Below are 16,642 nucleotides of genomic sequence, written 5' to 3'. Positions count from 1 at the left end.
CTCCAGTTTCCGGCATGCGCGTTTGGAGGTCTGAAGCTCGTCGGTGAACCAGGTGGCTCTCTTGTTGGCGTGGCTGTTGGAGGGTTTCTTGAGCGAGGCGAGGGTGTTGGTGCAGTCGTCGATCCACTGTCTGAGGTTGCGGGCTGCGGTGTCTGGTTTGGTGGGGTCGGTGGGTGGGTTCTGGGTGAGGGTGGTGATCAGCTGGTCTTCGGTGACTTTGCTCCAGCAGCGGCGAGGTAGCTGTTGGGTGCGGTGGTGCGCGGTTGGTTTCTTGAAGGTGAAATGGATGCAGCGGTGGTCCGTCCAGTGGAGTTGGGTGGTGTGGTCGAAGGCGACGTGGGTGCCTGTGGAGAAGACAGGGTCCAGCATGTGGCCGGCGGCGTGGGTGGGTGTGGTGACGAGTTGTCTGAGGCCGAGGTTGGCGAGGTTGTCAATCAGGGTGGCGGAGTTGGCGTTGTTGTTGTTCTCGAGGTGGAAGTTCAGGTCCCCGAGGAGGATGTAGTCTGTGGAGGCGAGTGCGTGGGTGCTGGCGAGGTCAGGGATGGGGTCGCTGAACTGGGCTCGGGGTCCGGGGGGTCTGTAGATGAGTGTTCCTCTGAGGGTGGTGTTGGGGTCAGTGTGGATCCGGAAGTGCAGGTGTTCGTCAGTGTTTAGGGTGTCGTCTGCGTGGGTGGAGACTTGAGGGTAGACTTGTGGATGATGGCTATTCCGCCTCCGATTCCGTTGGCGCGATCCCTGCGGGTGATCTTGTAGCCGTCCGGGATGGCACAGGCGATGTCGGGTGCCGAGGAGTCGTGCCACCAGATCTCGGTCAGGATGGCCACATCTGGGGTAGAGGTGTCGAGCAGATCCCAGAGCTCAACGGCGTGTTTGCGTGCGGAGCGGGTGTTGAGGAGTATGCAGCTGAGGTGGTTGGGTCCAATCCTTGGAGGTTTGGTGGCTCTGTCGCAAGTGAAGCTGCAGGTGTGGCAGGAGAAAAGTCCGTGGGTCTGTTTCATGGCGGCCTGGATACAGGTGTGGTTTTGGCCGGCATTGAGTGCGTAGAGTGTTCTGGCGTTGTAGCATAGTCTGGTGTTGTTGCGTTTGCGAGGTCCAGGGGTTCTGGCGCTGTCCAGGCACGGACGGGTGCAGACGGGCTTGCCTTAGGCGTCCGGCATATATGGGGAGGTGGGAGGGAGGAGCAGCTGGGAGGCGGGAGCAGCGAGTGGGCAGGGGGCGGGCCGTAGCGGCAGTGAGACAGTGGTGCAGAAGGCAAAAAGGGGCACCAAAAGGGGGGGAAAACGAGTGGTACAGAGCACAAAACAGGGCACAAGGAGGGGAGTCAGTGGCACGGAAAGAAAAATGGGGCACAAAAGGGGGGGGAAAACGAGTGGTATAGAGCACAAAACGGGGCACAAGGAGGGGGAGTAAGTGGCACAGAAAGCAAAATGGGGCACAAAAAGGGGGGGGGGGGGAAGAGTGGTACAGAGCAAAAAACGGGGCACAAGGAGGGGGAGTCTGTGGCACAGAAAGCAAAATGGGGCACAAAAGGGGGGAAAAGGAGAGGTACAGGGGAAAAACGAGTGGTACAGAGCAAAAAACGGGGCACAAGGAGGGGGAGTCAGTGGCACAGAAGCAAAGGACGGAGGACACTTACCAGCGGTAGCAGGGGCACACAGTCGGAGCTGCGTGGACTTTGTTAAATTATCTGAGCACTGTTAAATTATCTGAGCATTTTCATTGACGTAACATTTATCCAAATTATGCAAATGTGCGTTTTTCTTTTCAGTTTTGTTTTACTATTGCACGTGTTGGACTTGGTCCTTCTGGCAGGTTCACCCCTGAACTTTTTGACTTTTAATGTTAGATCAGTATAATGATTTCTGGTCTTTGCGCACTTTAGCACTGTGGCGCAGTGTAAAGTGCGTGCGCTCTTGAGTGCGTGTGAGAGATTGGCCTGCCCTCCCATAGGAATGCGTGGAGAATGTGTGTGTCCATGGTAATTCCTGATGTGTGGGGAGTGCAAGGTTGAGTTTGATATGTGTGGACTCGTGTGATTAAATGCTGCGCGATGATGTGTGCGGCTTTAATGTGTCTAGTGTAGAAGTGCCACTTATAGAAGTTGGCCTGCCTGTGCAGTAAATGTGTATTGACTGTCTGGCTTGTGATTGGCTGGAGCTGGCTGGTGTACCTGGCTCCAGAAGTCAGGATAGGTCTGCCCCGGTGGTGAATGGGGAGATCTGCATGTTGATGGCAGGGAGGGGCTGCACCTGGGACCTGAATAGGGCTGGACTTTCCCTCCACAATGCTGGCTCCGCCCCCTGTAGTGCGACTGATGACCCTAGCCTGTCCTGTGAATAGGGAGAGGGGCTGAGCAAAACAAAGTGCTGCAGAGCCAGCTGCGTCTGGTTTTCCCCCACCCTGCACCCTAGAGACAAAGGGATTTGGTGTATAAAAAGAGGCTGTGACCTCAAGTTAAATGTTCTTGTTTCCTGACTTGAATCTACCAGGGGCATGCTGCTGCTGGGGCCCAAGGGAAGGCTTGCCTCCCTGGGCCCTTCCCAGCCCCTGGATGCCTTGAAGATCTTGTTTCTCTGGGACCCCTCTGCCTTGCCTGGGGGACTGGAGGACTTTCCTTTACTGAGGAGCTGGTTGCTCCATTTCTGTGCCCCAGGACTTTCCTGCCTCTTTTGGCGCCCTGGGAGCGCTGTGCTCATCCTGCTTTTTGGCCCCTTTAAGAGGGAATCCCCTGGTGAGGGATTCCCCCAAAATCGCTCCACTCTGGTTGCTAACCCCGCTTATTTTCCTGATTTTCCCAGCGGGAGCCTACTCCGCCTGATGGGGGTTTTATTTAATTATGGGTGCCCACCCCATATGGCCGCTTATTTTGTAGGGCAGGTACCCACCCCGCTCGCTACTTGTTCACGTTAGAGGGAGCCTACCCATCGCATACTGTCGCGATCACCGCCGCATCTGCGGCCTGCCTGGTTGTGGGCGGGGCCGCCGGACGGAAGCGGAAGCAACGCTGCGGCGTGCCGACGCGGGTCTCCCATGCGGAAGGGAAAGCCCCGCAGTTCCTGCCAGGTTGCGAGGGAGCCCCGGGTCCCAGGAGGGGGCCCGGGTGAATTGAAGATGGCAGCTGAGGCCGCCGACGGCAGTGCGGGGCTCCCAGGAGTCCCGGGAAGCCCCGCAAGAGAAGAGCCGCTGCCTCTACCGAGAGAGAGCCTCCCCCGACAGAGCCGGTGAGTAGGGTTCCGGGGGGAGGCGACGGATGTGGGGCCAGTGAGGGCACCGAGTCAAGAGTGGCCCCGGGGTGCTCAGTGGGCCCCTCCTACAATTGGGGGTATTTTTAGTCAAGGAGCAAGATGGCTCCCCCGTCCCCACAAGCAGTAGTTGAGAAGCCTGTAAGGGGCTTGGGGGCATTTCTGTTTACGCTCCCCGAGGGAGCAGATGGAGTTTGGTGGTGCCGGTGCACGGCACTGAGTTAGAGCGGCCCAGTCTGTCAGCGGGCCGCTCCACCGATGGAGGCATGTTATTTTCCAGAGCTGTGTGATGGCTCCAACGAGAGGCATGCTCATTTTCAGAGCCTAGAGGGCTCCAATGTGCGCAGCAATTGTTCCAGAGCCTAGATGGCCCCCCCATTTGGCGCAGTCTTTGTTCCTAAGGGCCAGTGAGGGCCCCTGTCGCAGTTTGCTTTCCAGCTGCCCAGCAAGTAGTGGGCAGCTGCACCGTTTAGGTTTCATTCCTAGAGACATGTCTTTGGACTCAGGAGTGAGTCGCACTCCTTCGCCCCTACTTTGGCCTTCCCCAGCTTCGCAGCACTTAGTGCCAGCTGCAGCTTTTAGGCCCTGTTCTTGTTCTCAGCTGCCCAGCAAGTAGTGGGCAGCTGCTACATTTAGGTTTTGGCGCAGTGGCGCAACCTGGACCCTAATGTGATTTATGTGCTGTTATGATTCATGTGCTATTGCTTTTTGGGTGTTAGGAAATGTACTGTGTGTAGCATGTTTTGTGCACCCTGTGTTCTGATACCTCTAGACATATGTTTATGCTTAGGAGGTTGTTTTATCTAGTATGGGTTATACTAGTGAGTTCATGGTTCCCTGCATGATATATGCCTAAGGTGGTTAGGATTGCCTAGGAGGTATTTACCTTTTACCAGTGGTTACTGGTTGTGTGCTACATTTGCTATTTTATGCTACAATTGTTCTATGTTCTAAGTGCTAGTTCTACCAAGTGCTTATTCCTGACAGTGGTCCACGTGGCCCTGTCTTATGTACATAATCCCCTGTAAATTCTGCACTTGCCAGTTGGCACAGTGTAAAGTGTGTGTTTATTATCTAATGTGTTTGGTATAATACAAAGGCTATTTTTATATATAACCTTGTGTCGAGTTCCTTTTGTGGGGGGCCTGGGATGTTGTTGCTGGTGGGTGCGTGGGCAAATACTTAACTTACATTGCCTCCGGTATAAGCCTTATTGCTCGTGTCAAGTTACCTAAAGGGTGAGCAGGGGTTATCTTTGGCGTGTAACTCCCTTGCCCTGACTAGAGTGGTGGTTTCTGCCTGGCTTTGGCGCAAGCCTTAGCCAACCGGAAATCCCCATTTCTAACATTGGTTGCATGTTAGCCAATACAGCCATTAAACAGGCCTTACAAGATTGGTGAGGTGAATCCTTTGGAATTCACCTACACCACGGGTGTTTTGAAACTCTGAAATCATTGGTGGAAAGCATAATGAATATACTGCGTTGCAAGTCATACTGCAAAGCAAACTAATTCAATTTTAAAAACTGCCTCTGATGAAGAGGAAGTGAGCAATGTGAGATTCTTTTGGGCAGGGATCTATCCTTCCTCGATAACTAAATTAACAATTTTCATATCCCTATTTCACTGTGTAAAAACTTGTCACACTTCTTTCATTGTCAATACTGACCTTTACAGTCCTTTTTAACCGGAGTAATTTAAATGGGAGCGTGTTTAAGGCTTTATCAGTTAGAATTACATTAACACGTGCACACTGGTCTTTCAACAACAAATTAAATGAATGGAAAGTATTTTTTAAATCACTCACCTCCAAAGCACTCTGAACCCGTTCCTTACTAGAGGAATTTCTTTTGAAGTTGTTGTTTGAAGTATCTGAATCTGATGAATCACTGTATCCGCCTCCATATAGAAGGCTATCGTTGGGCAGCAATGTCTCTGCCCACAGACGGCATACATTGTCTTTGCAGCAGGTCAACAGCACGTTACATACGGAACCTCTGCAGGAAAAATCTGGGTATTTAATTCATCCTTAATATCTTTCTAACAAGCCATTACGTGTTATAATAAGTTAGCAAGAATTATTAGGATACAATGAAAACAATTCATACCTGCAACAATCGTTTTAGAGCTGCTAGTGTTATAGGTTCACTAGCTTTCCCCACCTACTGCTAGCTGAAGGAGGCTGGTTTGGAATACAGAGTTCACCTATGTTGAGGCACTGTGCACGGAGTGCAGGAAACCCTTAGTGATAGTGTTTAGGTCCCTGAAAAGGAGAGCTCTCAAGGGGTAGCTGTGGAGAGAAGCTAATGCTTATACAGGAGGGTGTAAAGCAATTTAATGTACCACTATAGTCTGTCAGTAAGCTTTTTAGACAAGAAAGAATCACACCAGGTGAATAGGAAAAGACTTTATATTTATTACAAAACACTAACCTGGTATATCTCCTACTCAGAGATATCAATTACACACAAGGAATACTTTAGAAAGAGATAAGTAGGATAGAAAAATACATCAGGCCTGACCGGAGGTGGGGGGCTGGGGGTGAGGGTTGAACCTTTGACTAAAATAGTGGGATGTGAGGCAAGTACCAAAGTGGGACTAGTACCCAAGGATGGATGGTCCCAGAGGACACAAGGAACCACCAAGGTGAGTAGCCAGGGACCCCAAGACGCCTGGGTTCAGAGTGATTACACCGGGTCAAACAGCCATAGGCTAACACATGGTAAGTCGTGGTTGGGATTTTACAGTTCTAGGACCCATCCCAAAGGAACCACTTAAATTAAGGAAGGTTGGACAGCCATCCCACTCTTGTATACCCCAGGAACCGGGATAACTACATCATTGATCCCAGGTGCATAGGGCTGAATTGTCAGAAACGCCTTTAGACGCCAATGGCGGTTCGTGGAAGATTAACTCCCACAGAGAACCTGGTGACCAGGTTGGTGGAACCAGGATGTGGAATCCAGACGAGAAGAACCTGAAAGCAGAGGATACCGAGTCCAAACCTCCCGGAGGAGATCAGGAGGCACAGGAGCACAATACCAGCCCTTGTAGGAGGTTCTAGCTGTAGCACGATTAGGTTGAAGCAGCAACTGTGGAGACCAGGCGACGATGCAGGAGCACAGGAGCCTTCCAAGAGCTGTCTCATGCTGGTCGACAAGTGCAGGAAGGTCAGTGGTGGGCAGGACCACCAACACGCCTTTGGCAAGCGCAAACAATGGTTCCGGAAGGAGATGATGTGTTGCAGACCAGCAAGGTCTGTGGGACTAGCCGAGCAAGGTTAAGTCAGGATCAGCCCTCAGCATACAGGAGAGCCAGCAGGAATCTATGGAATCCTCCGGAAAACCCTCTGGCAGCAGGCACAGTGAGTTGCAAGGGAGCCTCAATAGCACACAGGAGATGAAGGCTCACGATGCAGAGGATGCAAGCAGGGCATCGTTCTTGGAGCTGTGCGGTGCTGGAGGCTGGGGCTTCTTGGAGTTTGAAGGTCTTTTGTGGAGAACGGCAACAAGCCTGGGCAATAACAAAGAAGCTGTGCACAGGGAGGCAGCACGTCGTCTGGCGAGGGATTGCAGTCACCCAACTTGCAGGGAAGACTGGTCAGGCCTCTGGAGTGTAGTGTAGTTCCTATATTCCCAATAGGCTCTGCGCATTGGAATAACATATACTATAGTTTAGACGTAGGACTGAAGTCGACTAGGTCTCTATCGTATATATTAGACTTAATTGTGAGTGCCAGCTAGCTCAGAGGTCACTAGAACTTTCTCGAATTCACAAGAAGGGATTAGTTTCTGACAACTGCATAAACATGACAACTTTGTTTCCCAAGAATAAGAAATCAATCTCTAGAGCCGTGGAAACAATAAATAGCTATTTCACACAGTCAATCGTGCATGCTTCGTTTCACCAGAGGTGCTGAGAAAATAGAGAGACGGGCGTTTTCAATAAAAGTATTTATTGAACAGTCTTCTTTCTCAAACATAAGAAATGTACTGCTACAATCGTAATACTGGTAATAAAGTACAGGGTATATAATACGAAAAGTAGTACTGTAAAAGCATGATATGGTTTCTAAGCCATAAATTGCCTTAAAACTGATAAAATACATACAGTGTTAAAATGATGGCTAAAAGTACTCAACTGGTGCTTCTAAAATACGCCTACCCCGGTGTACCTGACCTACGCCTAGCACAAGGGAAGAAGTAAGTGAGGAGTAGTTTAAGTTTAGTATTTTCTGCCAAGAATCTAATCAAGAATTCTCTAAGGGTCTAATCAGCTCCGTACCTTGGTTTAGAATGAAGGAGGTCTTGTATCTCTCTCTCAGGACTCGATTTTCCAGCAACCCGCAAGGGTATCCTGGAAACACTGGTGCTGGATTTCTCGGCAGGAGAAAAGACAGAGTCTCTCAGTGCGTCAGCTGGAGGGTCGGCTTCCTTCGGCACTTGCTGCTGCAGGGCGTCAGGCAAGTAGTTAGTCGATCTGCTCCAAACCACCGTGTGTTTGTCTGGGCAAATCTATGCATATTTATACTTTGAAGGTGCAGAGTTTGACGTGTGATTGGACTTAACGTCATCAAAGACTCAGTTCTTCGAAAACTCCATGATTTCCTAGATAAATTAGTATTCAGGCAAGGGGATGTCCCTAACTGCTGAAGGCGGGTTTTTCTATGAAATCGTTGCTGATTCTTGGAACATAGTGGAAGTAGCCATGCCTTATTTGGGCTGCATAGGCTCAGTCTAAATATGGTAACGATTTCTATGCCTATATAAGGATCGGATAATTTATACCTATATAAGGGCATGAATTGGGAAAATTTACTCTAGGGTCCGAGATTCATTTACAACAGGAGAACCAACAACCCACCACCGGTCTTCCAGAGCCGGGCAATGTCCGTGGGGCAACACGATCAGCAAACTGGTTATCATCGTAGAGGTGCCGGCAGATGCAGGGAAGTGACTACTTCACTCCAAGGGAGATTCCTTCTAGCTGGGATGCAGTCTGAGCCCTTGGTGACTCGGAGAATGCACGGAGTTGCAGAACTTCAAGAAGCACAGGGACGAAGATGCAGCAATAATTTTGCCACCAGAGCAGTCCTGTCTTTGGTCCTGGGTCAAGGAACAGCAGAGTTCCAGTGTCCACCAACAGAAGAGTCTTTTGCCAGTCTTCAGACAACAGGCAGTTGGGTCTATAAGTTGTTGTCTCGGACAAATTTAAGGACCCACCCTCTGGGGAGCCGTTAAATAACCCTAAAAAAGGGGAAGGACCTCTTCTATGGTGACTCACCTATCAGAGAGGGCCAGGGACGCTACTCAGCTGTCTTAGCCAGTCAGATGCTCCCACGGGCCAAGATTCAACATGACAGAATCAAATGGCCACCTGGAGGAGCAGTGGGCACCTCCTTAGGTAGGTGCTGGACAGGTGGATAGTCATGTCATGTTCTTTGTATGTTTTCATGCCAGAGCTAAAACCAAGGGCTCCTGAACTGGGCAAAACTACTTTATGCAAGAAAGGCACCAAATGTGCCCTTCAATTTAGTCTGGTGGCTCTCAAAAGCACTCCCACCCTACCTTATTCTAAAGAAGAGGTGGTCACACCTCTCCTACACAGGAGATCCTTCCTTTGTTCAACTTCCTCTGCCGGCGTGAAGCTCAGCAGCGGGGCATGTGGGTTAGTTGCATTATTCAAACGAACAAGTTACTTACCTTCGGTAACGCTTTTTCTGGTAGATACAGTCTCTGCCTGTGGATTCCTCACCTTGTGAATATCCCCTCACGTCAGCAACATTCGGAAATTCTTTTTGTAGCTTCGCGCCGACATGGACGTGGACGACATCATAGAGGGACGACATCATAGAGGCACGGCATCGCGCGCGACTCCGCTGACGTCACCGACACCATAATAGGCCCACGCCGGCGTGATGACATCAGTTCCGCCCTTTTATCCGTACCTTCGAAGCACACGGACGGACCAATGACAGTAGATATATACACAGTATACACAGTACATAAATGCCAAGATAACACACATAGTGTGAAGCAAATGAAGGAAAGCAAATGAAACAAAACATTTCCTTGACAATAAAATATATATACATTACATTACATAAACCCAGGTATAGAAGACAACGGGGAGGCGGGTGGGTCAGTGAGGAATCCACAGGCAGATACTGTGGATGTATGACGTTACAACTCATACTTTTACAACGCATGCCATTACAACGAATTTTTTTACAACGCAAAAACTTTTACAACGCATGTATTTACAACGCATGTTTTTAGAACGCAGGTACTTTTACAACGCATACCATTACAACGTAAGTATTGGTAAGTATATATTATTTTTTTTTAATTTAAAATAATTGAAAATAATATAATTTAATTTTATTTTATTTTATTTAATTGATTTAATTTAAATTTAATTTTATTTTTACCTTATACCCCTGTACCCCAAAAACCCAAAACTGACCCTGAACCCTAAAAATACCCCTGTACCCCAAAAACCCAAAACTGACCCTGAACCCTAAAAATACCCCTGTACCCCAAAAACCCAAAACTGACCCTGAACCCTAAAAATACCCCTTTACCCAAAAACCCCAAACTGACCCTGAACCCTAAAAATACCCCTTTACCCAAAAACTAAAAACTGACCCTGAACCCTAAAAATACCCCTTTACCCAAAAACTGAAAACTGACCCTGAACCCTAAAAATACCCCTTTACCCAAAAACTGAAAACTGACCATGAACCCTAAAAATACCCCTTTACCCAAAAACTAAAAACTGACCCTGAACCCTAAAAATGCCCCTTTACCCAAAAACTGAAAACTGACCCTGAACCCTAAAAATACCCCTTTACCCAAAAACTGAAAACTGACCCTGAACCCTAAAAATGCCCCTTTACCCAAAAACTGAAAACTGACCCTGAACCCTAAAAATGCCCCTTTACCCAAAAACTGAAAACTGACCCTGAACCCTAAAAATACCCCTTAAAAAAACCCAAACATATAAAATTTAAAATATAATTATATACTTACCAATACTTACGTTGTAATGGTATGCGTTGTAAAGGTACCTGCGTTGTAAAAACATGCGTTGTAAATACATGCGTTGTAATGGTTTTTGCGTTGTAAAAGTTTCGTTGTAATGGTAGTGCGTTGTAAAAGTTGCGTTGTAATGGTTGTTTTCCGATACTGTATCTACCAGAAAAAGCGTTACCGAAGGTAAGTAACGTGTTCTTCTGATAAATACATCTGCTAGTGGATTCCTAACCTTGTGAATAGAGTCCCACAGCAGTCCCTACTCCCGCAGGAGGGTGTCCACACTTCTACACCAGAAAATCCTGGAGGATTGCGCGCGCAAAGTGGCCCTCCCTCCTCACTTCGGTATCCAAGCAGTAATGCTTCGCGAAAGTGTGGAGGGAGGCCCAAGTCGCCGCTCTACAAATGTCCTCAAAAGGTACACCCCTAGACAAAGCAGATGTAGAAGACTTTGCTCTAGTAGAGTGAGCTCTTATACCCTTTGGAGGCTCCTTACCCGCCAGAGCGTAGCAGATCTTAATGCAGAGGATAATCCATCTCGAGAGCGTGCGCTTGTGCACCGCCTTCCCCTTCCTGCAGCCAGCAAATCCGACAAACAGCTGGTCATCCAACTTGAACTCTCTTGTCCTGTCCAGGTATAAGCTCACCGCCCTCTTAGGGTCCAAGCGGTGAAGTCTCTCCTCCTCCTTGGAAGGGTGAGGGGGAGGATAAAAGGTAGGGAGGGTAACGGACTGCCCCAGATGGAAAGGAGTTACCACCTTAGGCAGAAAAGCAGCCCTGGTCCTGAGAACCAATCTTTCAACATGAATGGATAAAAATGGGGGCTTTGAACTAAGAGCCTGAAGCTCACTTACCCTCCTTGCCGAGGTAATTGCCACCAGAAAAATAGTCTTAAAAGACAAAAGTCTCAAGGGACATGAGTGTAAAGGTTCGAAAGGCGAACCCATCAAGAACGTAAGAACAAGGTTCAAGTCCCATTGAGGTACAATAAAAGGTGTAGGAGGAAATCTATTGGAAAGGCCCTTAATGAAACACAATACAATAGGAGATTTAAACAAAGAGGGCTGGTCCGGCAAACAAAGGAAAGCCGATAAGGCTGACAAATAACCTTTGATAGTTGCCACCGCAAAACCTTGCTGGGCCCAGGAAAGTGCAAATTGAAGTATATTGGACAAACAAGCCCTTAAAGGGTCAACGGACTTCTCCCCGCACCAAGCAACAAATTTAGACCATCTATAAGAATAAATTGACTTGGTGGAGTCACGCCTGGCCGATAAGATGACATCCACCACATCTTGAAGGAGAGAGAAGGAAATCAGGTTGCCTCGCTCAATCTCCAGGCATGAAGGTGTAAGGTCTGGAGGTGGGGGTGTAGAAACTGTCCCTCCATCTGGGACAGGAGATCTGCCCTGTGAGGGAGACGGAGGGCACGAGGAGAGGTGGAGAAGATCTGTATACCACACCCTTCTTGGCCAATCCGGGGCGATCAATATGACTTGTGCCCGGTCTTGGCGTATCTTCCTCAGAACCTGAGGAATCAAAGGTATGGGAGGAAACGCGTAAAGGAGTTGTGAGTCCCAACTTAACTGAAACGCGTCCCCGAAGGCTCCCTGCATCGGAAACTGGAGGCTGCAGAAAGACGGGCAGTGAGCATTCTCACGAGTGGCGAACAGGTCCACCTGAGGAGTCCCCCACGTCTGAAAGACGTGACTAACTACCTCTGGATGAAGCCTCCACTCGTGGTCGGCGGAGAACTGCCGACTGAGACTGTCTGCACGAACGTTCCAAACTCCGGCCAGATGACTTGCCATCAGACAAATCTGATGGTCCTGAACCCAGGACCAGAGACGCAGAGCCTCTCTGCAGAGACACTGCGACCCCACTCCTCCCTGCTTGTTGACATACCACATCGCTGTCGTGTTGTCCGTCAGGACCTGAACTTACTGACCGCGAAGGGAAGGGAGGAAGGCCTTGAGTGCCAGACGTATCGCCCGCAACTCCAGAAGGTTGATGTGAAGCAGCCTTTCCTCTGGAGACCAAAGAAACTTGATCTCCAGATCCCCCAGATGTGCACCCCACCCTAGAGTGGATGCATCCATTATTACTGTGGCCACCGATGGAGGTAGCTGAAAAGGCTTTCCTTGTGACAGATTGCCTTCCACGCTCCACCAAGACAGATCCGCTGCAGTTTGTCAAGATCCTCACTGACTCCCTGAGATCTCCGTTGTGTTGATACCACTGCCTGCGGAGGCACCACTGGAGTGCCCTCATGTGCCAGCGTGCATGGTTGACCAACAGAATGCAAGAAGCCATCAGACCGAGCAGGCGAAGGACCTTCAGGACTGGAACGACCGCTCCATTTTAAAATAATGGAATCATTTCCTGTATGTCGTGAATCCTTTGAGGAAAATGGAATGCACGAGACACAGTAGTGTCCAGTACCGCACCTATGAACAGGTTGCGCTGGGAGGGCACCAGTTGAGATTTGGGTACATTTATCGAAAAATCCAACCTGTGCAACAACTGAGTTGTCTCTTGCAGATGATGGAGCACTATCTCTGGAGATTCTGCTTTGATCAGCCAATCGTCCAGATACGGGAATACTGGTATCCCCAACCTTCTGAGATGTGCAGCCACCACAGCCATCACCTTGGTGAAAACTCGAGGTGCAGTGGTAAGACCAAACGGAAGGACCGCAAACTGGTAGTGTTGCGATCCAACCGTGAAACGGAGATACTTTCTGTGCGACTTCAGGATTGGGATATGAAAATGCGCATCCTGCAAGTCGATTGACACCATCCAGTCTTCTTCTAGCAGAGCTTGAAGAACCTGCGCAAGAGTGAGCATCTTGAACTTCTCCTGCTTTAGGTAAAGGTTCAAGATCCTGAGATCCAGGATTGGACGAAGTTTGACATCCTTCTTGGGGATCAGAAAATACCGGGAGTAGCATCCCTGACCCCTCTCCTGCTCTGGAACCACCTCTATCGCACCTTTTCTGACTTCTTCTTGCAGGAGAAGCAAGTGGTCCTCCGAACAATAACCCTGGCAAGGAGGGTAATTTGGGGGAAACTCCCAAAATGGAAGAGCATACCCATTCTCCACGAGATTGAGAACCCAAAGATCTGATGTAATCAATTCCCAATCTCGCAGAAAATGGGTAAGCCGGACCCCCACTGGGCCCACATGATCCGGAATGGCGGATCTAGGGTTGCTTTGCTGTGGTGGTAGGGGGATGGGAAGGGGAAGAGGAGGAGGAGGAAGCTTGACGACCTCTAGGACGAGCTCTTTGCCTGCCTCTGTACAGCCTATTTTGCTGCTGCTGTGGCAGCTGCTGAGATGGTTTGTAGTTTCGAAAGGAAGACCTGCCAAATCCTCTGAAACGCCTCCCAGGAGCACCCCTGGTCTGAAGACCTAATAATTTTGATGTAGCCCTGCTGTCTTTAAAACGTTCTAAAGCAGCGTCAGCCTTCTTGCCAAACAATCCTGACCCATCAAAGGGCAAATCCATTAATTCAGACTGAACATCTGCAGAGAATTCTGATGACTTTAACCATGCAGCTCTCCTAGTGGCCAGCGAAGAGCCCATGACTCTCGCCACCGAATCAGCCGTGTCCAGCCCACTCTGAATTACTTGCCTTGTAGCAGCCTGAGTGTCCGAAATTACTTCCTGAAAGTCCTTTCTATACCCTTCAGGAATTTTTGGCACTAACTGCTTCACGGAATCCATCAAGGCATGGATGTATCGTCCCATCAGGCAACTTGCATTAGTAGATTTTAACGCCATGCTGGCTGAGGAGAAGACCTTCTTGGCCGCCTGATCTTGCTTTCTCGACTCTTTTTCCCCAGGAACCTGCGGAAAAGCACCCGTAGACCTTTTTGAGCAGGCAGCCTGCACAACCAAACTCTCAGGCAGGGGGTGTGTAGACAAAAAGTCCGGGGCTTTAGGCGCCACCCTATATCTCCTAGCAACCGCCCTCGACACGGCAGGGGCTGTCAGAGGATTCTTCCACACTTCATAAACAGGTTCTGCCAAAGCATCATTGAATGGACGCATTGGTTCAATCACAGAGGAAGGTGAATGAAGGACCTCCGTAGGAAGATTAGACTTATATTAGGCAGATCAATATTCAGCAAGTCCGCCGCCTTCTTTAGAACAACATGGTAAGGAGTCACATCCCTAGAGGGTACATCAGAGACAGAGGCCAAATCCCAATCAGGAGATAGTTCCAGGCCACTAGCCTCCCTCAGGTCATCAAAAGGATCCTCTGAATCCTGTAGCTCACCTTCCTCCAAGCCTTCATCCCGATACCTCTCCTCTTCCATAAGCCTCTGGGCTTCACGCCTCGATCTCTCCTTCATAAATGAAGCCGACGGATCCATGAACGACTCCGCCGGAGTCGGTGCCGGCATCGAAACCGACGGACGAGGCATCTTTACCCGAGGTCGAATCGGATTCGGCATCGGAGTCGAGGGTATCGGCGTCGATGGATTCGGCGTCGATGGATTCGGCGTCGATGGATTCGGCGTCGATGGATTTGGCGTCGATGGATTCGGCGTCGACGGCTTCGGTGGCGATGGAAAATGCCAATGCGGTGCTGGAGCCGGCATGAATGGCATAAAGGGGGCAGGAGCATAAGCCTGGGGAACACCCAGGTTAAAAGCCAAAGGACCCGTGGGACCAACCGGTGCACCAGAGGGGTACGTTGCCCTGGAGTAAACGCCATACATGGCATTCAGGAACTGCGTCGGATCCTGACCTGGAGCCGGAAAGGCTGGGTAAGAGCCCCCAGGTTGCTCTCGAGGGAGCGTAGTCGTCTCGACGTCGACCTCCGCTTCAGGTTGTTGGACCGGGGTCCACGGACCCGCAGGCAACGGAACTTCACCTTCACCAACTTCCTCCACCTCACCTTCATCCTCCTGACCAGAAGGATTGGACGGAACCGGAGACGGATTCACTATCTGCTTCGGCGACCCAGGCGAATCAGCACACAAAGCCTCACCCTCGGAGTCCTGTACTTCCGAAGCCAAAGCCACTTCCTTCCGAAGCAGCTTAACCTGCGACTTCGGTCTCAAACTAGAGTCCTTCTCTGAATGACGTCTGGACTCATGGCTCCTCTTCTTGTGCTTCTTCTTCGACGACCTCGAAGCATGAGCAGAAGACGAATCCGAGCGCGACCTCGAATGAGAACTCGACCCCGAATGCCGAGTTCGCGACTTCGAAGTCTTCTTTTCTTTCTTACTTTTCAATTTTGCCACAAGGAGCTTAGTTTCCCTTTCTCGAAGGGCCTTCGGAGTCATCCTCTTACAAGACGGGCAATCCTCGACGTCATGGTCGGAGCTCAGACACCAGACGCAGCACTCGTGTGGAGCCGTGATGGACATCATCTTGTTACATTCTCCGCACGCCTTAAAACCAGTCTTCTTCGAAGTCATCACGACAGAAGACAAATAAGACACCAAAAGAAATACAAGGTAACAGAGTTACAATATAGCTACAGACGATCCCTTGAAAACTGTTAGCGTCGACGACGCGGAAAAAAGGGAACAGATGTCATCACGCTGGCGTGGGCCTATTATGGTGTCGGTGACGTCAGCGGAGTTGCACACGATGCCGTGCCTCTATGACGTCGTCCATGTCCACGTCGGTGCGAAGCTACATAAAGAATTTCCGAATGTTGCTGACGCAAGGGGATATTCACAAGGTGAGGAATCCACTGGCAGATGTATCTATCAGAAATGTTTGATAGCGAACATGACCAGGTTCAGGCAGCCATTATGTAGTTAGACATCTTGACTTGCCAGTGTCCACTACATATCTTATTATGGCTGCTCCGCACTTTACAAATCCCCAAAAATGGAGTCCGTGATTTGGCTCTGCTCATGCAATTACCCCACTTCACCCTCCCACGTTGACTTCAGTTTTATTAGGGTATCTGGGACTTGAATAAGAATAGTCTTATACGTCCATAAGACGACCTTCCCTGCTATCTCTACTTGTAGGAGCCTCTCTTCCAGTAGCACACATTTCAGTACGTCGTCTGTTTCGATATTTTACACTTGCCAGGTGTTGGACTTTGCCCTTTTTGCAGGGTCATCCCTGAATTTTTTGCCTTCCTCCTGTATTGTTTCTGACCTGTTTTGTTGGTTTTAGGACTCTGGGCACTTTACTACTGCTGATCAGTGCTAAAGTGCCTATGCTCTCTGTTTAAAGTGTTATGGTAATTGGTTGTCCATAATTGGTATGTTTATCTTACTAGTAAAGTCCCTAGTAGAGTGCCCTATGTGTGCCAGGGCTGGTAATGCAAATGCTACTAGTGGGCCTACAGCACTAATTGTGCCACCCACCCAAGTATCCCTAAAGAGAGAA

General features: G+C 49.5%; 1 protein-coding gene across 4 annotated transcripts in view; it reads right to left on the bottom strand.

Annotated features, from left to right (window-relative positions):
- Positions 1 to 16,642, bottom strand: part of DMXL1 (Dmx like 1) — a 2,287,446-nt gene that overhangs the window by 1,835,953 nt on the left and 434,851 nt on the right. For all 4 annotated transcript variants that reach the window (XM_078675553.1, XM_078675555.1, XM_078675552.1 and 1 more), the window contains one exon: positions 5,049 to 5,238. In XM_078675553.1, coding sequence (XP_078531679.1) covers positions 5,049 to 5,238 — 190 coding nt within the window. The remainder of the gene's footprint in view (positions 1 to 5,048; positions 5,239 to 16,642) is intronic.

Source organism: Lissotriton helveticus, chromosome 2_1 (assembly GCF_964261635.1).
Source record: "Lissotriton helveticus chromosome 2_1, aLisHel1.1, whole genome shotgun sequence".
Taxonomy (NCBI): Eukaryota; Metazoa; Chordata; class Amphibia; order Caudata; family Salamandridae; genus Lissotriton; species Lissotriton helveticus.
Note: the sequence above shows the minus strand (reverse complement) of the source record. Positions and strands in the feature narration are given on the sequence as shown.